Genomic DNA, 23,061 nt, shown 5'->3' with positions numbered 1-23,061 from the left:
TGCAGAACTCTCCAAACATTTGCCCAGGAACAAAAAAAAATAACTCACATGTAGGCTACACTCCTATCTTGTTTTTAAAAGTGAGGGTCATTTGAAGGTCATGGGTGATACTGCTGATTGAGTGAAATAAAAGGGGGGGAAATATAGTTCATTCTGAGTATACTACAGGTTGAACCTCCCTTATCTGGAACTATTGGGACCTGGCCTGTTCTGGATAAGGGATAAGGGATGGTACAGGTACTGAGCAAGGGGATAACGGGGCTGGCTGGCTTGGGGCTGGGACTGTGGCAGAGAGATAATTCGGGGGAGGGGGGGGTGCGGTGGATCGCGGGGTCAGGCCAGCGATTGCGGGAGTCAGCAGTGAGAAAGGATTTGTTCATGTCGGAGTTCTGCGCATGTGCCACCTGGTGGCCGGGAATGGTTCTGGACGAGGGGTGGTTCCGGATAAGGGAGTTCTAGATAAGGGAAGTTCAACTTGTACTATGTCTTAAAACGATGAGGACTAGAAATAGCCTTTACTATGTTCCCTCCCCTGTCCCCCAGCCCCCCCAAAAAAATGCTGAGATGGTGAGAGGAGCAAAAGATACCCAGGCGAGATTCACGGGTGCCTCACTTTTGGCTAGGGTCCACTTGGATATAAGATTTAAAGGGTTAGGTACACATAACCATTTATTGGTTTTACCAATACCAGTATCAAATGCAATGCTACAAAGAATATGTGAGATGAAGACAAAATATTTCAACACTGTTGTTGGCAAATCTGTTCGCTCAACCTGTGATGATTCAGCTGGTACGAACTGTTTGTAACTGAGCCGTTCAGAGGGCCCCAGGTTTGATCCTTAATACGTTACGGTTAGCTAGTTGATTTTTCCATCATTACAACAGTACTTCATTGGCTGTAAAGCCAATGGCTCAAAAAGTACTTCATTGGCTGTAAAGTGCTTTGTGATGTCCTGAGGTTGTGAAAGGTGCTGTATAAATTAAAGTTTGTTCTTTCTTTTGTTTGGTTGGCTTTGCAACTCATTTGTGCTCAGCACCTTTGAAGTAGGGATGGGAAAATCAGCCACGGCTCCAGTTCCTCAAGGGTATCTATGACTCCTATTGAAATATGCACAGGTGTGTATGTACAGCAAGAACAGGATCAGGCTCAGCTGTGATGCTTCTCACAGGGGCAAACACTTACCCACTGGGCACACACATGCCCACGTACGTGAAATAGCAGTGAGTGCTCAGAATCCTTGGAACCATTCCTTAACAGTGGTGAATACTTCATGAGTTAAAGAGGGGAAGCAAAGAGCCAGGAGGAGACGTGTAAATAACATCATTTTTTTTCAACTAATACTTTCTCATCCTCTAATTTAAAGCAATGCATCAAGCACCATGTGCATATCAGTTGGCTAAAATTATAGCTGGATGCTATCAGAGTGCAAAGTTCAGAGTGTTGCCCTTTAACTGTACTTATTTAACATGATTCCCCTCTGGATAACAATTTTAAAATAATTAGGAATGGAATGGGAAAGGAAAGCAATAGAATTTTCAGTCACCTTTAAAGAAGTTGCTACAGGCCAGTATGCCACAGGATACTATACAAATGCTAATATGTTTGTCTGAAATTCCTGTCTCTGCTATGATATAGTACAGGCATTAACTGTTTCACAAATAAATGGCTACACACCTCCACTAAAACAGCAGAGAAAGGAATATCAGAGAAAGCATTATTATTCTTGCACCAGTATTCCACGGTGTAATGTTAGTACCAAGATTTTGTTTGGCTCCAACTTTAAATCTTTGAAATTGTCTTCATTTTCAGTACTTGAACAGCTGTGAAAAGCCTTTGGCCTAGACATTCGTCTCGGGCGATGGCCAAATAGCAGTATGGGATCGGCTGCCCGTCATACGCAGCGCCTGATATTCAGTTCCACTGCAATCAATGGAATTAACTATCGGGCGCTGCGTATAACGGCAGACGATCTGATACTGCCCACTTTGAGCCATCGCCCGAGACGAATTTCTAGGCCTTTACTTTTGAATCTTTTCCTCACCCTGAAAGGTTAAAGTCAAAATATTATCAACACTTGACTGTAGTAAAGCAAAACATAAATCCTAGCTCAAGAAAGAAATATCCCAAGTTCTTTATTAACAAGTCAATAGTTCGTTAAAAAAAAATGAAAGGGGAAAAAAATTGAAAAGGTGTTTAGTAATGAAAGAAAACCTCAGTTGTACCACCGCACCTGGACACCAAGTCTGAACCAGTTAGTTAAAGCTAGCTTTAGAAAACAAGCACCTATTAGTTACTTAGGCACATCAAGCGCTACCTCAGAAAGTAACTTTGAACGTTGCTGTGTTCCCAAAGCAATCCCAACCCCTTTGCCTTTTTTGACAGGTAACAAAAGTTTACAGCAAATCCACACCAAGCCATGCACCAGGAAGTTATCATAGTAGCAGAGAGTAAAGCTGGGAAGAAAAACTCTAAAATTCAATCAATAAATAAATATTAATGTCTAATTCATTTTATGCCCTTAAAGCAGAGCATCGGAACTGAACGTTATTATTTAATTAAAAAAACATTATGTATATGTCTAAAAGTTCAAAAATATCACGTAAGGTAAACTGATTAGTTTTGTTACAACAGTAAAGTCCTATTTTAATTTAGTGGTCAGTCACTCCCAGCATTCATTGTCAAATTATTTACCAGATAATGGCTCTCCCAGTGAATGGCTTGAGGATGATTTTCGCCTGCGCGACTTGAATACAGTTACTATTGGGGACTTGCCTGCTCGATTAGATTGGTCAATCATGGGCTGGACTATCCTTCTCCTGGCATTTATGAACCTGTGTGAAGGAGCAAAATAAAAAGTTACTTCGATGCATTTAAAAAAAACCTAAAGTGATAATAATCTTCAACAACGTTGTATGGAGTGGGTACGTGCAGATTCTGTGAATGACCTAGTCTGCATTTTGCTTCAACATCCCCACTAGACCCCTGTAACCTCTGCTGACCTGTTGCGAGTGCAAGCTCAGAGGTTTGGATTTTGATTTATGTCCTTCTGTTTTTTGCCACAGCTGGACATTTCCATTTCATCTTTTAGAGAGGGGAATAATTAGACTTTCTAGGAAACAATACCCAACACTGCTCTCTCTTCTCTTTCAAGACAAAATAATTGCAGCTGATAAAGAAACGTCGCTCATATGAGCATCTGTTGCCTCACCTAATTAGTGAAGAATCTCCCCTTTGTCCCACTCTCTTACAGTTTTCAGTGAACCCTCCCCATTCCTTCTACACTACTAACTCCATTTTAAGGCCCGTGTTAAGAAAATGAACTGTGATGGTGGGTATACCATTAAAAAAAAGAGAGAATGTCTGGAGTTTTTATCACCACTAACTCATACTGCCGAGGGAGAGCGAAGCATTCCATTTAAAGCTTCTGTCTTTTCCTCCCTACTCTTTATGTAAAATTTAGGGTCAAACAGAGGTCACTGCTATACAACCACTGACCTTCTAACTCTAGTTTTCAGCAACAGTTAACAGCCTAGTCCACAAAAAAAAAAATCCACATAAAATCCTTCTGGGGTGAAGCGGCAGAATAAAAAGGTTTTAAAAATGCAAACAAGTAAGCACATTTGCAGGAGCATTTAAAGTATAGACTGATGCAGTAATCTGTGGAAAACCTGCTTTTCAACCTTATGTCAAACTCGTACAGGAGTACCAGGGGGCAAAAGTTAGTCAAAGGAACCAGAGCCCATGCAGAGAGCTCAAACTGACTCTGCTGAGGAGGAAATTCAACTTTCAAATATCCTAGTTGTCTTGCAATATTTGTCTGCGTTTCACTCTCTTACTTTTCTTCAGCTGGGCAGCAGGAGAGCAAACACACAATTCCACATTGTCAGAAGGCCGTTTCATAATGCAAAGTGCTTGACTTTGTTAAGAAGCACACTTAACATTAGCGGCATCACCGTGGAATGAAGCACAGGTAAGCAATCATTTTAAAACGAGAAGAAATCATTTAGCTGTGGTAACCAATGGATTAAATTTTACCTGTGTACTAATTTTTGCCCCAGTTAATATGTTTGTAAAAGCATCTGTCTGCACTATTGTAACTGTTTTAAAATAATGCAGATTCATGCAAATATATGAATCCATGCACCAATAGTAGCAACAACAACTTCTATTTATACAGCGCCTTTAACGTAGTAAAACGTCCCAAGGTGCTTCACAGCAGTGTTATAAGGCAAAAATTTGACACCGGGCCACATAAGAAGAAATTACGTCAGATGACTAAAAGTTTGGTCAAAGAGGTAGGTTTGAAGGAGCCTCTTAAAGGAGGAAAGAGAGGGAGCGAGATGGAAAGGTTTAGGGAGGGAATTCCAGAGCTTAGGGCCTAGGCAGCTGAAGGCACGGCCACCGATGGTTGAGCAGAGGAAATTAAACCCACAAAAGTTATTTACACATTTTCTCATAGATTTTTTAAAAAATGCCTTAATAGAAAAATATCTTTCATACTGTATTACCCTGCCTTTTCATATGTGCATGTTTACTGTGGCTATGTGCTGCTTTGCTAATGTGCTGCACATGGTTTGGGATATAAAAAGCCCTATTTGGTGGGGTATGGGTTCTCACTTAATCACACCTGGGCCATCAGGGAGGCTCGGCAACTGGAAGGAATCCACTTGCCTACAGGGGCAGAGGGAAAATAGGCTGAACCAGTTTAGACATCCTTGTACACCTCTCTGCCACAGGTTACCTGGCAACAGCGGATGACCAGGCCACTCGCTTGGTCAGAATGAAGGTACAGTTTGTAAATGTGTGTGCGGTGGAATCTAAAGAGGGAGCCATTCATCAAAAATAAGCAAAAGGCGAAATCATGGGGAAACGCTGATCGGAGACTCCCCCCACAGGGAAAAGTAGTCAAAGGATAAACCAATTTGTGGTGCTAATATCGCTAAAGTAAAGGGCACAGGTAAATCCCTTGTGGCCGGTCCTTCCACCTTTCAGTCAGGTAATAATAGTGAAGCGTGGGGAAAGGGAAGGGATTTTTATTTAAAAAGCAGAGACTATGAATAAAATTTGTATGTATGCATAGAGCCAGCATGGGCTCAACGGGCCGAATGGCCTCCTTCCGTGTTGTAGCCATTCTATGATTCTATGTATACAGCCGTACTGCAGGTGATGGAAACCACAGTCCGCACCTATTCATCCTCCGAGTAATCCACTGTCGTCTCCACTGTTGCAGTAGCGTAGTTGATTTTTAAAAACACACTGACAGTCCCATAGCAACCCTCACTTTTGTTCCCTTGTTGACACAGCACTGTTGCTCCACCTTAGTCAGCAATAGGGTACGGGCTGCTCTAAATATAGCACCAGCCTTACTGAAGAAAAACTTCCCTTGACTCTCCAGAGACAAACACAACAGGTATTTAGTCCCAACTGACCTTCTCTCTAGCCGCCCCCAACATAGTACTGTACAACTATTAATTCTATAATACAATGAATTCAAAAGAGTATTTCCAAATGCAAACCTTTGCTGGCTAATAACATTCTAATAAAGCTTTTATTTTGTTTTATTTTGACACACAAAGTCTACCGAAAAAACAGTTCAAGTGATTTATATATTTCAAAAGTGATTGGATTGATGTGCAAACTACTTGGAAACCAGTAGTCCTTCGAAGTTGAGGAATACGTTCTCAAACACAGCACAGCAGCTTATTCAAGGCAGCCACTAAACTGTATTATTCCCCAGATTTAAAAGTAATTATCAGAACATTTTATCTGTAATATTTTCTTCAAAAACACAGCTTTGCAGATGAAAGTGTGATAGTTATTCTAAATAGGGTTGCATAAAGTTGACTAATTCTTTCCTGTCATTAAAAGCACAGGTGTACAAGACACACTGTATGAATATGGCAATTATTTTTTTTTAAAAACCTGCTTCTTCGTTAGCTCCTTTTGTTACATGGCAAATTAGGATTAAAAAAAACAAAATAATATCACAGGAAAGAATTAGACCGAGGATGGTGGAGGTTATCTCCATTGTGTCTTCCTGAATGCATTTTTTGTAATCAATGCAGCCAAAGAACACCCTTTCATCTGTGCAGACCCACAAGCCAACATTCCCCTTCCATGCATACATATATAGAGTCCTCCCCGCCCCCCCCCACCCCAACCCCCCACCTCCCATGACACACACAGTCTTCGAAATTCCTCTCCTAGCAGGAAGCCAGTGGAACTAAAGGTTTCCTGTGAACTTCTGAAACCAAAGCACAACTGTCACTATTTTCTATGGCATTCTATTAACTCTTTTATCCTAGAAAATGCAATTACATTGTAGCTGAAAAGGACAATGCTCTTTAAAGGGCGGCGCAGTATATTGGTGTTCGAAACGGACGCTCAGACCGTCCTACAGGCACATGCACAAGGTCTGGCAAGAAGCAACACACGCTTTTTTTTCTTTTTATTTCGGGAGTTAATTTGCTTTCAATCTTCTCAGATTAGCCACGGTAAAAGTTACACTAATACACGGTATTAATAAAAAACAAGAAAAAAAACACTCGTCCCACAAACTTATCTGGATAAAAACCCAGCGTTCAGTTTGCCAACATTTGCTAAATCAACAACTGATCTCGGTATAGTTAGAGTTTATTTTGCAAGCGCCCATTGGGATATTGTCTACCTCCGCAATGTGTCTGTCGGCTCCAGCAAGATACGAAGACACTTTCCTGCTGGTCAACGTAATAAAATGACAGAATGTTCTTGCTCCACCCACCAGGGTCATTCTTAGGTCAGCTTCTCATCCCTATAATAAGTGTTTAAATAAACTGGTCCAGCTGTTTGTTTCTGCAGAGCCCATTAGTCTTCCATCTTACTCTCTCTGCAATCATACCCCAACATGCCTTGCACATGGATGCACTCACTCACTTGGAATTCAGCCTTTACAACACAACAACCACGTTAAACTCTCCAGAATGGGACTGATTCTAAAAGCATTGCAGCACACTTAAACTTATATGAAATGATCCACAGAAGGGTGCAACCATATATCAGCACGTTGATACACTGCAAGTAAACCTTGTCATGTATTCAACTATCATTGTAACCCATGTATAAGCTGACCTAAGTTGCACACCTTGAGAACATTGACCACAAGGGAGCGAACTTGTGGGAGACACTCCTAACTGGACTTTCAGGTATAAAAGGGGAAGTTCCACCCACCTTCATCACTTGAGGTCTTGGTAATAAAGGTAACTGGTCACAGAGTGACCTTCTCTCAAGTATGGGCCTCGTGTGCATTTAAACTGTATAGTAAGGACATATCAAACCTGTGTTATCATTTTGACAGGTTTTCCACATATGGTGAAAGTGCAATGGGTGAAAATTGTGATAAAATATTTTAGGGGTTCAGAAAGAGCATTTTGACGTGCTCCTGTCTGGAAAGCAAAATTGCATTTATAGAACTAACAGCAACATGATTTGGAGGCTTGATTTCTTTTGAAACAGAGCACTCAATTTGAACTATTTATATAAATGATAGCTGTTGTTGCACTTACTAATTTTATTATGAATACTAAACTGAAAACATAAATCTCAATGTATGTTCACAGGACAGATTCCCTAAGTAAGGGTAGTTTTGAATCAAGACACACGCCTTTGGTTGTAGGTTCAAGACCCACTTCAGAGACTTGAGTACAAAAATCTAGACTGACACTCCAGTGCAGTACTGAGGGAGTGCTGCACTGTCAGAGGTGCCGTCTTTTGGCTAAGATATTAAACCGAGGCCCCATCTGCCCTCTCAGGTAGATGCAAAAGATCCCACAGCATTATTTTGAAAAAGAGCAGGGGAGATATCCCCAGTGTCCTGGCCAATACTTATCCCGGAATCATCATCACTGAAAAAACAGATTGTCTGATTATAACATTACTGTTTGTGGGGGCTTGCTGTGCACAAATTGGCTGCCACGTTTCCTACATAGAAACATAGAAAATAGGTGCAGGAGTAGGCCATTCGGCCCTTCGAGCCTGCACCACCATTCAATAAGATCATGGCTAATCATTCACCTCAGTACCCCTTTCCTGCTTTCTCTCCATACCCCTTGATCCCTTTAGCCGTAAGAGCCACATCTAACTCCCTTTTGAATATATCTAACGAACTGGCCTCAACAACTTTTTGTGGTAGAGAATTCCACAGGTTCACAATTCTCTGAATGAAGAAGTTTTTCCTCATCTCGGTCCTAAATGGCTTACCCCTTATCCTTAGACTGTGACCCCTGGTTCTGGACTTCCCAACATCGGGAACATTCTTCCTGCATCTAACCTGTCCAGTTCCGTCAGAATTTTATATGTTTCTATGAAATCACCTCTCCTCCTTCTAAACTTCAGTGAATGAAGGCCCAGTTGATCCAGTCTCTCCTCATTTATCAGTCCTGCCATCCCGGGAATTAGTCTGGTGAACCTTCGCTGCACTCCCTCAATAGCAAGCACGTCCTTCCTCAGATTAGGAGACCAAAACTGAAAACAATATTCCAGGTGAGGCCTCACCAAGGCCCTGTACAACTGCAGTAAGACCTCCCTACTCCTATACTCAAATCCTCTAGCTATGAAGACCAACATACCATTTGCCTTCTTCACCGCTTGCTGTACCTGCATGCCAACTTTCAATGACTGATGAACCATGACACCCAGGTCTCGTTGCACCTCCACTTTTCCTAATCTTCCGCCATTCAGATAATATTCTGCCTTCGTGTTTTTGCCACCAAAGTGGATAACCTCACATTTATCACATTATACTGCATCTGCCATGCATTTGCCCACTCACCTAACTTGTCCAAGTCACCCTGCAGCCTCTTAGCATCCTCCTCACAGCTCACACCACCACCCAGCTTAGTGTCATCTGCAAACTTGGAGATATTACACTCAATTCCTTCATCTAAATCATTGATGTATATTGTAAATAGCTGGGTCCCAGCACTGAGCCCTGCAGTACCCCACTAGTCACTGCCTGTCATTCTGAAAAGGACCCGTTTATCCCGACTCTGTTTCCTGTCTGCCAACCAGTTCTCTATCCACGTCAGTACATTACCCCCAATACCATGTGCTTTAATTTTGCACACCAATCTCTTGTCTGGGACTTTGTCAAAAGTCTTTTGAAAGTCCAAATACAACATATCCACTGGTTCTTCCTTGTCCACTCTACTAGTTACACCCTCAAAAAATTCTAGAAGATTTGTCAAGCATGATTTTCCTTTCATAAATCCATGCTGACTTGGACCGATCCTGTCACTGCTTTCCAAATGCGCTGCTATTTCATCTTTAATAATTGATTCCAACATTTTTCCCCACAACTGATGTCAGGCTAACCAGTCTATAATTACCCATTTTCTCTCTCCCTCCTTTTTTAAAAAGTGATGTTACATTAGCTACCCTCCAGTCCATAGGAACTGATCCAGAGTCGATAGACTGTTGGAAAACGATCGCCAATGAATCTACTATTTCTAGAGCCACTTCCTTACTCTGAGATGCAGGCTATCAGGCCCTGGGAATTTATCGGCCTTCAATCCCATCAATTTCCCGAACACAATTTCCTGACTAATAAGGATTTCCTTCAGTTCCTCCTTCTCACTAGACCCTCGGTCCCCTAGTATATCCGGAATGTTATTTGTGTCTTCCTTCGTGAAGATAGAACCAAAGTATTTGTTCAACTGGTCCGCCATTTCTTTGTTCCCCATTATAAATTCACCTGATTCTGACTGCAAGGGACCTACATTTGTCTTCAATAATCTTTTTCTCTTCCCTTATCTATAGAAGCTTTTGCAGTCAGTTTTTATGTTCCCAGCAAGCTTCCTCTCATACTCTATTTTCCCCCTCCTAATTAAATCCTTTGTCCTCCTCTGCTGTATTCTAAATTTCCCCCAGTCCTCAGGTTTGCTGCTTTTTCTGGCCAATTTATATGCCTCTTCCTTGGATTTAACACTATCCTTAATTTCCCTTGTTAGCCACGGTTGAGCCACCTTCCCCTTTTTATTTTTAAACAGACAGGGATGTACAATTGTTGAAGTTCATCCATGTGATCTTTAAATGTTTGCCATTGCCTATCCACTGTCAACCCTTTAAGTATTATTTGCTAGTCTATTCTAGCCAATTCACGTCTCATACCATCGAAGTTACCTTTCCTTAAGTTCAGGACCCTAGTCTCTGAATTAACTATGTCACTCTCCATCTTAATATAGAATTCTACCATATTACGGTCACTCTTCCCCAAGGCTCCTCCTCGCACAACAAAATTGCTAATTAGTCCTTTCTCATTACACATCACCCAGTCTAGGATGGCCAGCCCTCTAGTTGGTTCCTCGACATATTGGTCTGGAAAACCATCCCTAATACACTCCAGGAAATCCTCCTCCACCATATTGCTACCAGTTTGGTTAGCCCAATCTATATGTAGATTAAAGTCGCCCATGATAACTGCTGTACCTTTATTGCATGGGCATCCCTAATTTCTTGTTTGATGCTGTTCCCAACCTCTCTACTACTGTTTGGTGGTCTGTACACAACTTCCACTAGCGTTTTCTGTCCTTTGGTATTCCGCAGCTCCACCCATACAGATTCCACATCCTCCAAGCTAATGTCCTTCCTTACTATTGCGTTAATTTCCTCTTTAACCAGCAACGCTACCCCACCTCCTTTTCCTTTCTGTCTATCCTTCCTGAATGTTGAATACCCCTGGATGTTAAGTTCTCAGCCTTGGTCACCCTGGAGCCATGTCACCGTGATGCCAATTATATCAATCGTTAATTGCTGCCTGCTCAGTTAATTCGTCCATCTTATTACGAATACTCCTCGCATTGAGGCACAGAGCCTTCAGGCTTGTCTTTTTAATGCACTTTGCCCCTTTAGAATTTTGCAGTAATGTGGCCCTTTTTGATTTTTGCCTTGGATTTCTCTGCCCTCCACTTTTACTTTTCTTCTTTCTATCTTTTGCTTCTGTCCCCATTCTACTTTCCTCTGTCTCCCTGCATAGGTTCCCATCCCCCTGCCATATTAGTTTAACCCCTCCCCAACAGCACTAGCAATTCCCCCTACACTCCCCCTACGACATTGGTTCCGGTCCTGCCCAGGTGCAGACCGTCCGGTTTGTACTGGTCCCACCTCCCCCAGAACCGGTTCCAATGTCCCAGGAATTTGAATCCCTCCCCCTTGCACCATTCCTCAAGCCACGTATTCATCTGAGCTATCCTGCAATTCCTACTCTGACTAGCACATGGCACTGGTAGCATTACGACAGGGACTGGCTACATTACAACAGTGACTACACTTCAAAAAGTACTTCATTTGCTGTAAAGCACTTTGGGACTTCCTGAGCTCATGAAAGGCACTATATAAATGCAAGTTTTTCCTTTTTTTGCAGTTTATCTGAAGCCGAAATCAACTAATTGCAATGCTTATTTTATAATGGTAAAACACTTGTACTTTAGTCGCAACTTATCACATTGTAACATCTCAAATATTTCACATACAATGTATTATGTTTTTAAAAGTTGAATGAATTGTGCAGGCAAACATGACAGCCATTTTTGCCTACAGCAAGATCCACAAACACCAACAAAATGACCAATTCATCTGTTTTCGGTGGCATTGAGCATTGATTGAGAGAGAAAATTTAACCAGGTCACTGGGAGAACTCTGATCTTTTTTGAACTGTACCATGGGATCTTTAACTTCCATTTGGGCAGGTAGTTGGGTTCGTAGTCTAATGTCTCATTTGAAGGGACTCTCCTTCAAATATAGAGCAATCCTTCAGCCCTGCACCGGAGCAGTAACCGAGCTTCTCAATGGCCCTGAATTTGCGGTCAGTATGATGCCATACTCGCCCTTTGAAATTGACCGCAACTTTGGGGTTTGGCGTAAGCGCATGCGCAAATCCCGAAGTTGTGGTCTGTCAATGACAGCTCTGAAATTGGATGCACTGTGCGTCACCCTGCCCCTCCCTCACCCCACCACCCACCCTCACAGAGCCGTCAATCACTGAAATCTCATAAATCATTGAAACTGACGAAAACTTCAGCTCTTCTGCAGTAAGTACGTTGTTAAATTCCCCACTAAAAGTTAGTCCCAAAGGGATTAGGTGTAACGGGGGTTTTAACAGTGTATTGACTGCTAAACTAATGTTAATGGCCTGGAAAACTTCATGCAGTGTGAAATTTGTCCATTTGAATAACAATTAAAATTTTTAAGAAACTTGAAAAAAAAAGTTTTAATTTTTTTTAAGCTTGTCCATCTTTATTTCAGGATTGCCTTTTCGTCGTGTGAGCACCCCAATCTTTCTTTTGCTCTCTCTAACTATTTTAAAAAGTCGGAATTTTAAGGGCTTACCCACTTCCTTGTTCGCTGCCTGTGAGAATTCTGCCTTTTGATTGGCTGCTCAGACAGCACTTCGCACAAGGGGATCCCCATTAAGTTGCGTTGAATTGAGTTGAAGGTCGGTAAAACCGAAGTTCTCAACACAGGGATTGCGGGATCCTTGTGCAAAGCATGCTTCGGGGCCAGAAGTGAATGCCTTTGCTTCCGTGCTGGCCGCAAATTCTGGGCCAATATAGTGAAGTCAAATGATCTGGCCCTATCAGCACATTGGCCTTCGGTAAATGTGGTCACTTCCATTGATTGATTGTATGACATTTTGTGAAAGCTAAACAAAACCACAGACATCTAATAGACACAGTACTAGAACAACAAGGGGCCACACAAATCCCAGTGTCAGCAACAGGATCTGTTGGTTCACAGTATGATTTCTACATTGAGGCAACAGTTGTAGCTACTTAGCGAAGCGAAGAATTTCCTTTTATGTCCTGTGATATTTCACAAATATTACCTTTCCTAGTCAATCGTTTATATAAGGATTGCTGCTTCCCACAGTCTTGTATTTCTTCACTTACAATGAAAGATTTGGACAGATTGGCAATTGGAGAATTTCCATTTTCATTCTACCAGATGGAACTTTAGTGCAATAATCCAATTATCTGGCTAAATTTTTTTGTTTCTTCTTCCCTATTTGCCTTTTGTTTTAAAAAGTAAAATCCCAACTGGTTTGACAACATGACACCAGAATAGAGAGAGTTTAATAACAGCAGGATTTCTCCATTAGATTTTGCCTTAACTGGGAGATTTTACCACCAACAAAAAAACACATTTACTGTCAAGATGCAACACGATGAATTACAGTAGTCTGAAGTACAAGGGTTGTTGTTACAGAGGCAGATGCAGCAACCATTGGCGCATAGCATGATTCCACAAACAGCAGTGAGAAGAATTACCCTGTTTTTGGTGATATTGTTCAAGGGAGGACTGTTGGCCAGTTCACCAGGGGAACTCCCTGATATTCTTCGAATTGTGGCCTGGGTTCTTTAATGTCACCCCACCAATGCTGCACTCCCTCAGCACTATTTGGAAACGTTAGATTTTGTAATATGCTGTTAACCAGTTTATTTTAAAAATGGGCGAATGTCTCCTTTAAAATTGCAGCCAAAGGAATTGTGTCTATACTAATATCACATAGTGCAACTTTCCATGTATTTAAAATATATATATTTTGTCAATATTATGGGACCAAACTTAATGTTACTTGGATTACAATTAAATACATATTGTGTGATAGGTAGAGATCTTGGGCCCGAAATTCAATACCGCTGGAAAGCTGGTGCTCCCCTCCACCTTTTTGTGCCCATTAGCACCAAATTTGTGTGTGGCTGGGCCACCCCATATTCAGCTCCAAAAGTGAACAAATGGGTTCCAGTGCTAATGAACCCTTCCAAAGTGGATTTTTTTAGTGGTGTGGCTGTCTTAATTTGAGCTGTATCACCACTGAGAAATTCAGCATACAGGTAAGAGTTTCTAATGAGCCAGCTGGCTGGCCTTTTTAAAGGCCAGGGTTTGTACAAGGCCCTGAAGGGGGAAGGTGTTTGGAAGGATGGTTGCTGTAAGAGGTGCAAGGAGAGCCAACAGGTTCACTGATATGCAGCTGGAGATACTAATGGACGGTGTGGAGGATAGAATACTGTTTCCTGGCGTGGGGAGACCTGGCAGACAGGCAGTACATAATGCATGGAGGGAGATTGCAGGGGAGATGTCAGGCACCTCCATATATGTGAGGACGCACCCTCTCAGGAGGGTGCTGGCCAGTCTGCACGTGGCCCTTCCAGGTCCAGAGGTGTTCCAGGGCATCCTAGAAGGACAGCTGTAGGTCCCAGACAACAACCACAACAGCCTTCCCGGATCCAAGATGCAGCCACAGGGATGACAGTTAGGCGGAGTGTTAGGGTAGTCACGTGTATAGTGAGATGCACAGGGGTAAAAAATGATAACAGTATTATTATATTGTTCTTTATGCTCTGTTTTTGCAGTGATTTGGATAATTGGCTAAATCTTTATTTTTGATACATATATCTGGCCAGTTGTTTCATTTAGGAGTGAGCAATTCTGCGTTAAGGCACTCATTGCGATGGCCATTGAAAGTGGGAGCAGAAGGGTCATGTGAGGATAGGATTATCTGAAGCGAGCAGCTATGAGACTCAGCTGCACCTCCCTTCCAGGGTTGCGATGAGGATGACGCCTCCTAGCTCTGGGGCGACAGGGATCCTCCTCCAGCAGCTATCCCCTCATGATGACCAGGTTGTGCAGCATGCAGCAGACCACGACGATTATGGAGATCTATTGAGAAGAGTACTGCAAGGTTCCACCAGAGCGGTCCAGGCACCGGAACCTCGGCTTAGTGATGCCTATGCACTGCTCGATGATGCACCTGGTGGCACAATGAGTGGCATTGTATGCGTGCTCTGGCGCTATCCCGGGGTTCTGAGTGGAGTGAGCAGCCAAGTGGACAGGGGATATCCCTTGTCCCCAAGCAGTCAACCGCAATCCTGAATTGGGCCAGTGAAGACGGCAGGCAAACTGGTCTGGCGCAGAATGAACGAATTATGGCTACTGCCTGGATACCTCGCATCAACTGCCAGGATCCGACGCTGGTGGTCACACACGAGCTGCCAGTTCAATGAGTGGAAGCCTCTGCGGTTGACAAAGATCTCGGGGTGATGATGTGGCGCCCTCAGCCCAATGTGTGCAATCAATGACACCCTGCACCCTCGGGAAGCCTGCCGTTTGGGCAAATCCGGCCTGCCACTCCACCTTTTGGTCCCTTGTCATCGGGAAGGAGATGTACTGGACCCTTCTCCTGTACAGTGCATCTGTGACCTGTCGGATGCACCGATGTGCCGAGAATTGGGAGATGTTGCCAATGTCTGCTGTGGCAGACTGGAAAAACCTCGTCACGTAAATATTCAAGGTGATGATGGCCTTGGTCTCCATGGTGAGGGCGGTCCTGAGGCATGCTTAAGGCTGTAGCTCTTCTCTTAGGACAGTGCAGAACTCCCCGAGTACTTCCGTCTGAAATCGTAGCCTTCGCAGGCATTGCTCATCAGTGAGCTGGAGGAAGGAGAACTGAGGTCTGTAGACCCTTTGAGGGTACGGCCTCCTTCCCCCATGTCTGTGTTGGCCACCTCCCCTGGCAGCTGCCTGCTGGCCATCTCCCTGGTCCTCCTCATTCTCGGGCTCCTGTGGAGGCTCTCCCAGTATTTGGAGGGGGGGCAGCATTCCTCCCCCTCCCCCTGATGCCATCTCCCTCCTGGCCACCCTCTCTGGCTGCAGGTCTGCGCACATCTGCACGCCCGTCTCTGTTGTGCAGCCATGGCTGCTGCCTCCTTTGCCCGCTGTCTCTCTGCACGGTGCTGACGGTGACGCCTTCTCCTGCGTGCCCGCCCTGCTTCTCACCAGGTGTACGAGGTGTCACCCTCCCAACACTCCTCCCATCCTCTGAGTGAACCCTGACAAGCAGGTCTCTGCAGCCCACAATGAGGCCTACAGGCCTCCACTAAACAGTCAGCAGGTTTAATGAAGCGAAAACAATCATTACAAATTTTTACACTTTAAATTCAAATCAAAACTTAATGAAATTATTTTCCTGCCAAAGGGCCCCGATCGCAGTAACACTCCAGCGGTGCTGCATTCGAGCACTGACTCGAATACCTGGCGGGGGGCACTGCCTGAAGAATTCCTACCTTTTTATAACTGAAAATCCAGGTGCTGGCCGCTTTCCAGTGGCCCGGTCGCTGTTTCCCTTACCGCACAAAACTTCTTTATTCTGGCTTCACCCCGTTGTTTCTGGCGGAAGTGTGCACCGCCGAAACCCCGCTCCCCCCCCCGCCCCCGCCGCCCCGAGCTGAATATGGCTCAGAGAGGGAAAGGTCCTCGACTGCGGCGGCCAATCGATTTTTTTGATCGACCGCCCAAACTCCGCCCGCGGTAGGACGGTGAATATCGGGCCATTTATTTCCATTGCTGATGACAAAAAATTAACAAACGCCATAATGTATTGACATTACTTTATAAATGCTGTCAATACCAGTAAATCCTAGGATGCTGAATCAAATATGTATTTAATATTCCTTTACTTCTGAGTAAACAAAAATGTTTTTTTATTTACTTTTTGGTGCAACGTTAATTTAAACAGTTATTTTTTAAAGTTATGTTAACTAACTGGATCAGTGTTTCCATTGTTCGCTTAGATATGTGCAGGGTATAAGGCTGTATGTAGAATATCATCATCATCATCATAGACAGTCCCTCGAAATCGAGGAAGACTTGCTTCTACTCTAAAAATGAGTTCTCAGGTGACTGTACAGTCCAACACGGGAATTACAGTCTCTGTCACAGGTGGGACAGACAGTCGTTGAAGGAAAGGGTGGGTGGGGAGTCTGGTTTGCCACACGTTCCTTCTACTGCCTGTGCTTGCTTTCTGCACGCTCTCGGTGACGAGACTCGAGATGCTCAGCACCCTCCCAGATGCTCTTCCTCCACTTAGGGCGGTCTTTGGCCAGGGATTCCCAGGTGTCGGTGGGGATGTTGCACTTTATCAAGGAAGCTTTGAGGGTGTCCTTGTAACATTTCCTCTGCCCACCTGAGGATCACTTGCCGTGTAGGAGTTCCGAGTAGAGTGCTTGCTTTGGGAGTCTCCTGTCAGGCATGTGGATGATATGGCCCACTCAATGGAGCTGGTCGAGTGTGGTCAGTGCTTTGATGCTGGGGATGTTGGCCTGATCGAGAACACCGACGTTGGTTCGTCTAACTTCCCAGGGGATTTGCAGATCTTGCGGAGACAGCGTTGGTGGTATTTCTCCAGCGATTTGAGATGCCTACTGTATATGGTCCATGTCTCTGAGCCATATAGGAGAGCGGGTATCACTACAGCCCTGTAGACCATAAGCTTGGTGCCAGATTTGGCCTGGTCTTCAAACACTCTCTTCCTCGGGCGACTGAAGGCTGCGCTGATGCACTGGAGGCGGTGTTGGATTTTGATGACTGGGGGCAGTGCTGTGTGGCAGGGTCAGGTTGGTGGAGGACCTTTGTCTTACGGATGTTTAGTGTAAGGCCCCATGCTTTTGTATGCCTCGCTGAAGCTATTGACGGTGGCTTGGAGTTCAGTCTCTGAATATGCGCAGACGCAGGCGTCATCCGCATACTGTAGCTCGATGACAGAGGATAAGATGGTCTTGGATCTGACCAGGAGGCGACAAAAGTTGAACAAGTTCCCACTGGTTCTATAGTTTAGTTCCACTCCAGCGGGAGCTTGTTGAGCATGAGGTGGAGCATTGCAGCGAGGAAGATTGAGAAGAGGGTTGGCAAGATGACGCAGCCCTGCTTGATCCTGGTCTAGACGTTGATTGGGTCTGTGGTGGATCCGTTGGTCAGGATCACGGCTTGCATGTCGTCGAGCCACTCATCAAGGACACTGAGGCAGTCAGGGCCTGCTGGAAGGAGCATTTTGAAGATCTCTTTAATCGAGACTCTGCCTTTGACACGAGTGTCCTCGATTCCATCCCGCAGCAGCTACCCGCCACCATCTCAGCAAAACCCCAGCTCTGCACATAGAAACATAGAAAATAGGTGCAGGAGTAGGCCATTCGGTCCTTCGAGCCTGCACCACCATTCAATATGATCATGGCTGCTCATGCAACTTCAGTACCCCATTCCTGCTTTCTCTCCATACCCCTTGATCCCTTTAGCCGTAAGGGCCACATCTAACTCCCTTTTGTATATATCTAATGAACTGGCCTCAACAACTCTCTGCGATTGAGAATTCCACAGGTTCACAATTCTCTGAGTGAAGAAGTTTCTCCTCATTTCGGTCCTAAATAGCTTACCCCTTACTCTTAGACTGTGACCTCTGGTTCTGGACTTCCCCAACATCAGGAGCATCTTCCTGCATCTAACCTGTCCAATCCCGTCAGAATTTTATATGTTTCTATAAGATCCCCTCTCATTCTTCTAAATTCCAGTGAATATAAGCCTAGTCGATCCAGTCTTTCTTCATATATCAGTCCTGCCATCCTGGTAATCAGTCTGGTGAACGTTCGCTGCACTCCCTCAATAGCAAGAATGTCCTTCCTCAGATTGGGAAACCACGAAGTAGAAAAGGCCATCCGTCAGCTCAAGAACAACAAGGCATCAGGAGCAGATGGAATCCCCGCTGAGGCACTAAAGTATAGCGGCGAGGCATTATTGGCGCGAATGCAAGACCTCATCTTTCTTTTCTTGAAGGAGGAGAGCATGGCGGGAGATCTCAGAGGTGCCGTAATCGTGACCATCTTTAAAAAAGAGGACAAGTCCGACTGCGGCAACTACAGAGGAATCTCCTTGTTGTCGGCCACTGGGAAACTCAGTGCTAGAATCCTCCTGAACCATCTTCTCTCTGTGGCTGAAGAGCTCCTCCCAATGCAGATTCCGTCCACTACGGGGTACAACAGACATGATCTTCATGGTGTGACAACTGCAAGAGAAATGTAGGGAACAGCACTAACCCTTGTACATGGCCTTCTTTGACCTAACAAAGGCCTTTGGCACTGTTAACCGTGAGGGACTATGGAGTGTCCTTCCAAAATGTAGAATATATACATTTGCTAAATATTCAGTACTCAAATCCCACACGGATAATGAATTTGGTTTCATAAAGCCTTTGATCAAGTAGTAAAATTAACCAAAATATATGACTAATGTTAGATCCAAACCATTAAGGTCCTAATGTATTTTGTTTAGTGATATTTCTCCCCTGTAATCTCCATTTTAAATTCCCTCCTTCATTTCATGCTTCTCATCCTTTAACCAGTAAGGGCAAAGTAGGGTTGCCACTTATCTGGTTTTGGATTGGACAGTCCAGTTATTGATTGGGATGCCTAGAAATTGATTTTAAAAAAGTAAACCAGATACCAAGGTGCAAATTTCCTTGGAGTGGATCACCAAAATGGAAATTAGGCGGGTTCTTAATGGGCATGCAATCCGCTCCAGCCAATGAAAATTTACCCCTTCAAAAGTCTGATTTTTAAAATACAAGACCATTTGCCACTTGTACCTGTATTTTAATTACTTTACAACATCAGCAGAGCCAACATTAGACTTCAAGCTACCCTCTCCAACCTCCTGTCCACTTTTAGACATGTTAAAGGTGATCAACTCTAAGCCAATGATGGAATGTTCCTCAGCTACCATTTTGCAAAATGGCAGGATTTTCTTTTCAAAGCAAATTTCAGTTTAAGTCTGCGTGAGGAAAGTAAACCAACCTGATTATCCAGTACAAGTTCAGTTCGTTGAAGATAGTCTGCAGGACAGGACTCAACCTGCCAGTTTTTTTTTCCTCTTCCTTTTCTTAAGACAAAGCACTCTGTTGCCATGCTAAGCCTCCACCTAGCAACGCAGAGAAGTACTGGTAAAACTTGCCCAATGTCAATTAAGGCTGAGATTTGAACTCATGACCTCCAGGTGGGAGTCCAATACGATAAGCTGGGTTACTGGGCCACCTGCAATGGATAAAATCATTTAAAGACCCCCCGTTCCCCCCCGCCCCCCAAGTCACCTGTACTCTAGCTCTCTACTTCCAGCAACATGATACAAGCAGCGCTTTAAAAAAAAATTATGTTGTGTCTGCCATTGTTTACTTGTGGCAATCAAAAGTGTAAGACCAAACAAGCCTCCCATGGTTTTACAATTAACGTAACACTGAATGGTGTTTATATTTGAATTAAGACTAGTCTGTCACTTTTCTTACGGTAAGTAAATGTGCAGTGGCATGGCAGCCAGGTCCTGTACCCAGCAGTATTTATTAAAACACACAAGCGGTTCACATAAGGCCTACCAACAGATGACGCACGGCCTTTAACTCTTTGGCTGCACAAATGTGTAAGCTGCTGCTGTTGCCCCACAGTGAACAGCTGCTGGTGAACCTGAAGTACTGTCTCTTTATGCCCTGCACTGAAGCTACAAGACCTTTAAAATTTGCTTGTAACTGAAGCCAAGTTTCATGAAGTCATGCTTGGCAACGCTTCTCAGTTTACCTCTCCTCCTCCACGAACTCAAAAGCACAACTGAGCTGTAATACATCACTTGTGAGCCAGAGAGCAGGATGTGCATTGCATCCCATCCGCTTTAGAAACACAATGTGGAATATCCCGTGAAACTCAGCAAGACCAGAAGAGAAAGGAACAGATTTTACTTTGATTTTCTTTTTTGGCTTATTGTTTTTACCTCATTTGTACAAAAATACATTTGGCAACTGTTGCTCACCGATACCGAATAGTCTAATAGCCTCGATTTTAAAATTCTCACCATTGTTTTCAAATCCCTCCATGGCATCGCCCCCTCCCTATCTCTGTAACCTCCTCCAGCTCTACAACCCGCTGAGATCTCTGCGCTCCTCCAATCCTGGCATCTTGAGCATCCCCGATTTCCTTTGCTCCAACATTGGTGGCTTCAGCTGCCTGGGCCCGAAGCTCTGAAATTCCTTCCCTAAACATCTCCGCTTCTCTACCTCTCTTTCCTCCTTTAAGACGCTCCTTAAAACCTACCTCTTTGATCAAGCTTTTGGCCACTGGTCCTAATATCTCCCCATGTGGCTCGGAGTCCAATTTGGTTTGACAATCGCTCCTGTGAAACGCCTTGGGACATTTTACTACATTAAAGGCACTGTTGTTGTTGCTGTACAACTGACATACAGGTGGAACAAGACGAGCAAGCATTTTAATACTGGCTCCATATTGGAATCCCGTTGGAGGCACCTTGATTCAAACAGCTGCACTGTAATATGAAAGAAATGATGCAAGTGCTGCTGCAACATCATCTCATATACTGGTTTCTTCCTCATTGCCATCAGGTAGAAACACAGGAACATGGAATTGCTTGGGGGTTCAACTTTCCATTGCTGTCTGATTTTAGGCACGAAAAGCAGCAGTAAAAGGGGACAATCCCCTGTGTTCTCACCCCCACAGCTTCATTCCCCTCGCTCCTCCCCGACCAAGACAGTCACCGGCCCTGTTTGCTGGGTGAGACCTGGCGTCCCGGCCAGATTTATTGCCCCTGTCTGTCCCTCCTTTCACTGCTCCCTGGTGCTGCCTGGAGTAAAGCAGTGGTAGGCCCAGGGTAGTGGGCAACAAGACCCCAAAACACAATTTACTTATGGGACTATAGCAACAGGAGGAGGCCATCCGGCCCCACCAGCCTGCTCCGACATTTAATGAGATCATGGTTCATAAGAACATAAGAACATAAAACGATACTAAAAGGGTTGACGGTGGATAAGCAATGGCAAACATTTAAAGATCACATGGATGAACTTCAGCAACTGTACATCCCTGTCTGGAGTAAAAATAAAACTGGGAAGGTGGCTCAACCATGGCTAACAAGGGAAATTAAGGATAGTGTTAAAGCCAAGGAAGAGGCATATAAATTGGCTAGAAAAAGCAACAAACCTGAGGATTGGGAGAAATTTAGAATTCAACAGAGGAGGACGAAGGGTTTAATTAAGAGGGGGAAAATAGAGTACTACAGAAGCTAGCAGGGAATATAAAAACTGACTGCAAAAGCTTCAATAAATATGTGAAGAGAAAAAGATTAGTAAAGACAAACTTAGGTCCCTTGCAGTTGGATTCAGGTGAAATTATAATGGGGAACAAAGAAATGGCAGACCAATTGAACCAATACTTCGGTTCTGTCTTCACGAAGGAAGATACAAATAACATTCCGAAGGTACGAGGGGACAGTGGGTCTAGTAAGAAGAGGAACTGAAGGATATCCTTATTAGGCGGGAAATTGTGTTGGGGAAATTGATGGGATTGAAGGCCAATAAATTCCCGGGGCCTGATAGTCTGCATCCCAGAGTGCTTAAGGAAGTGGCCCGAGAAATAGTGGATGCATTGGTGATCATTTTCCAACAGTCTATCGACTCTGGATCAGTTCCTATGGACTGGAGGGTAGCTAATGTAACCCCACTTTTTAAAAAAGGGAGAGAGAAAATGGGTAATTATAAACCGGTTAGCCTGAAATCAGTAGTGGGGAAAATGTTGGAATCGATCATGAAGGACGAAATAGCAATGTATTTGGAAAGCGGTGACAGGATCGGACCAAGTCAGCATGGATTTATGAAAGGGAAATCATGCTTGATGAATCTTCTGGAATTTTTTGAGGATGTAACTAGCAGAGTGGACAAGGGAGAACCAGTGGATGTGGTGTATTTGGACTTTCAGAAGGCTTTTGACAAGGTCCCGCACAAGAGATTGTTGTGCAAAATCAAAGCACATGGTATTGGGGGTAATATACTGATATGGATAGGGAACTGGTTGGCAGACAGGAAGCAGAGAGTCGGGATAAACGGGTCCTTTTCAGAATGGCAGGCAGTGACTAGTGGAGTGCCGCAGGGCCCAGTGCTGGGACCCCACCTCTTTACAATATACATTAACGATTTGGATGAAGGAATAGAGTGTAATATCTCCAAGTTTGCAGATGGCACTAAACTGGGTGGCGGAGTGAGCTGTGAGGAGGACGCTAAGAGGCTGCAGGGTGACTTGGACAGGTTAGGTGAGTGGGCAAATGCATGGCAGATGCAGTATAATGTGGATAAATGTGAGGTTATCCATTTTGGGGGCAAAAACACAAAGGCAGAATATTATCTGAATGGCAGTAGACTGGGAAAAGGGGAGGTG

The 23,061-nt window shown here is 44.1% G+C and overlaps 1 protein-coding gene across 3 annotated transcripts in view; it reads right to left on the bottom strand.

The window, feature by feature from the left end:
- meis1a (Meis homeobox 1 a) overlaps positions 1 to 23,061 on the bottom strand; it is a 272,321-nt gene that overhangs the window by 41,828 nt on the left and 207,432 nt on the right. For all 3 annotated transcript variants that reach the window (XM_070889789.1, XM_070889791.1, XM_070889790.1), the window contains one exon: positions 2,693 to 2,832. In XM_070889789.1, the coding sequence (XP_070745890.1) occupies positions 2,693 to 2,832 (140 nt within the window). The remainder of the gene's footprint in view (positions 1 to 2,692; positions 2,833 to 23,061) is intronic.

Source organism: Pristiophorus japonicus, chromosome 9, assembly GCF_044704955.1.
Source record: "Pristiophorus japonicus isolate sPriJap1 chromosome 9, sPriJap1.hap1, whole genome shotgun sequence".
In the NCBI taxonomy this organism is placed as follows: domain Eukaryota; kingdom Metazoa; phylum Chordata; class Chondrichthyes; family Pristiophoridae; genus Pristiophorus; species Pristiophorus japonicus.
The sequence above is the reverse complement of the archived record's forward strand: the minus strand, read 5'-3'. Positions and strand labels throughout refer to the sequence as shown.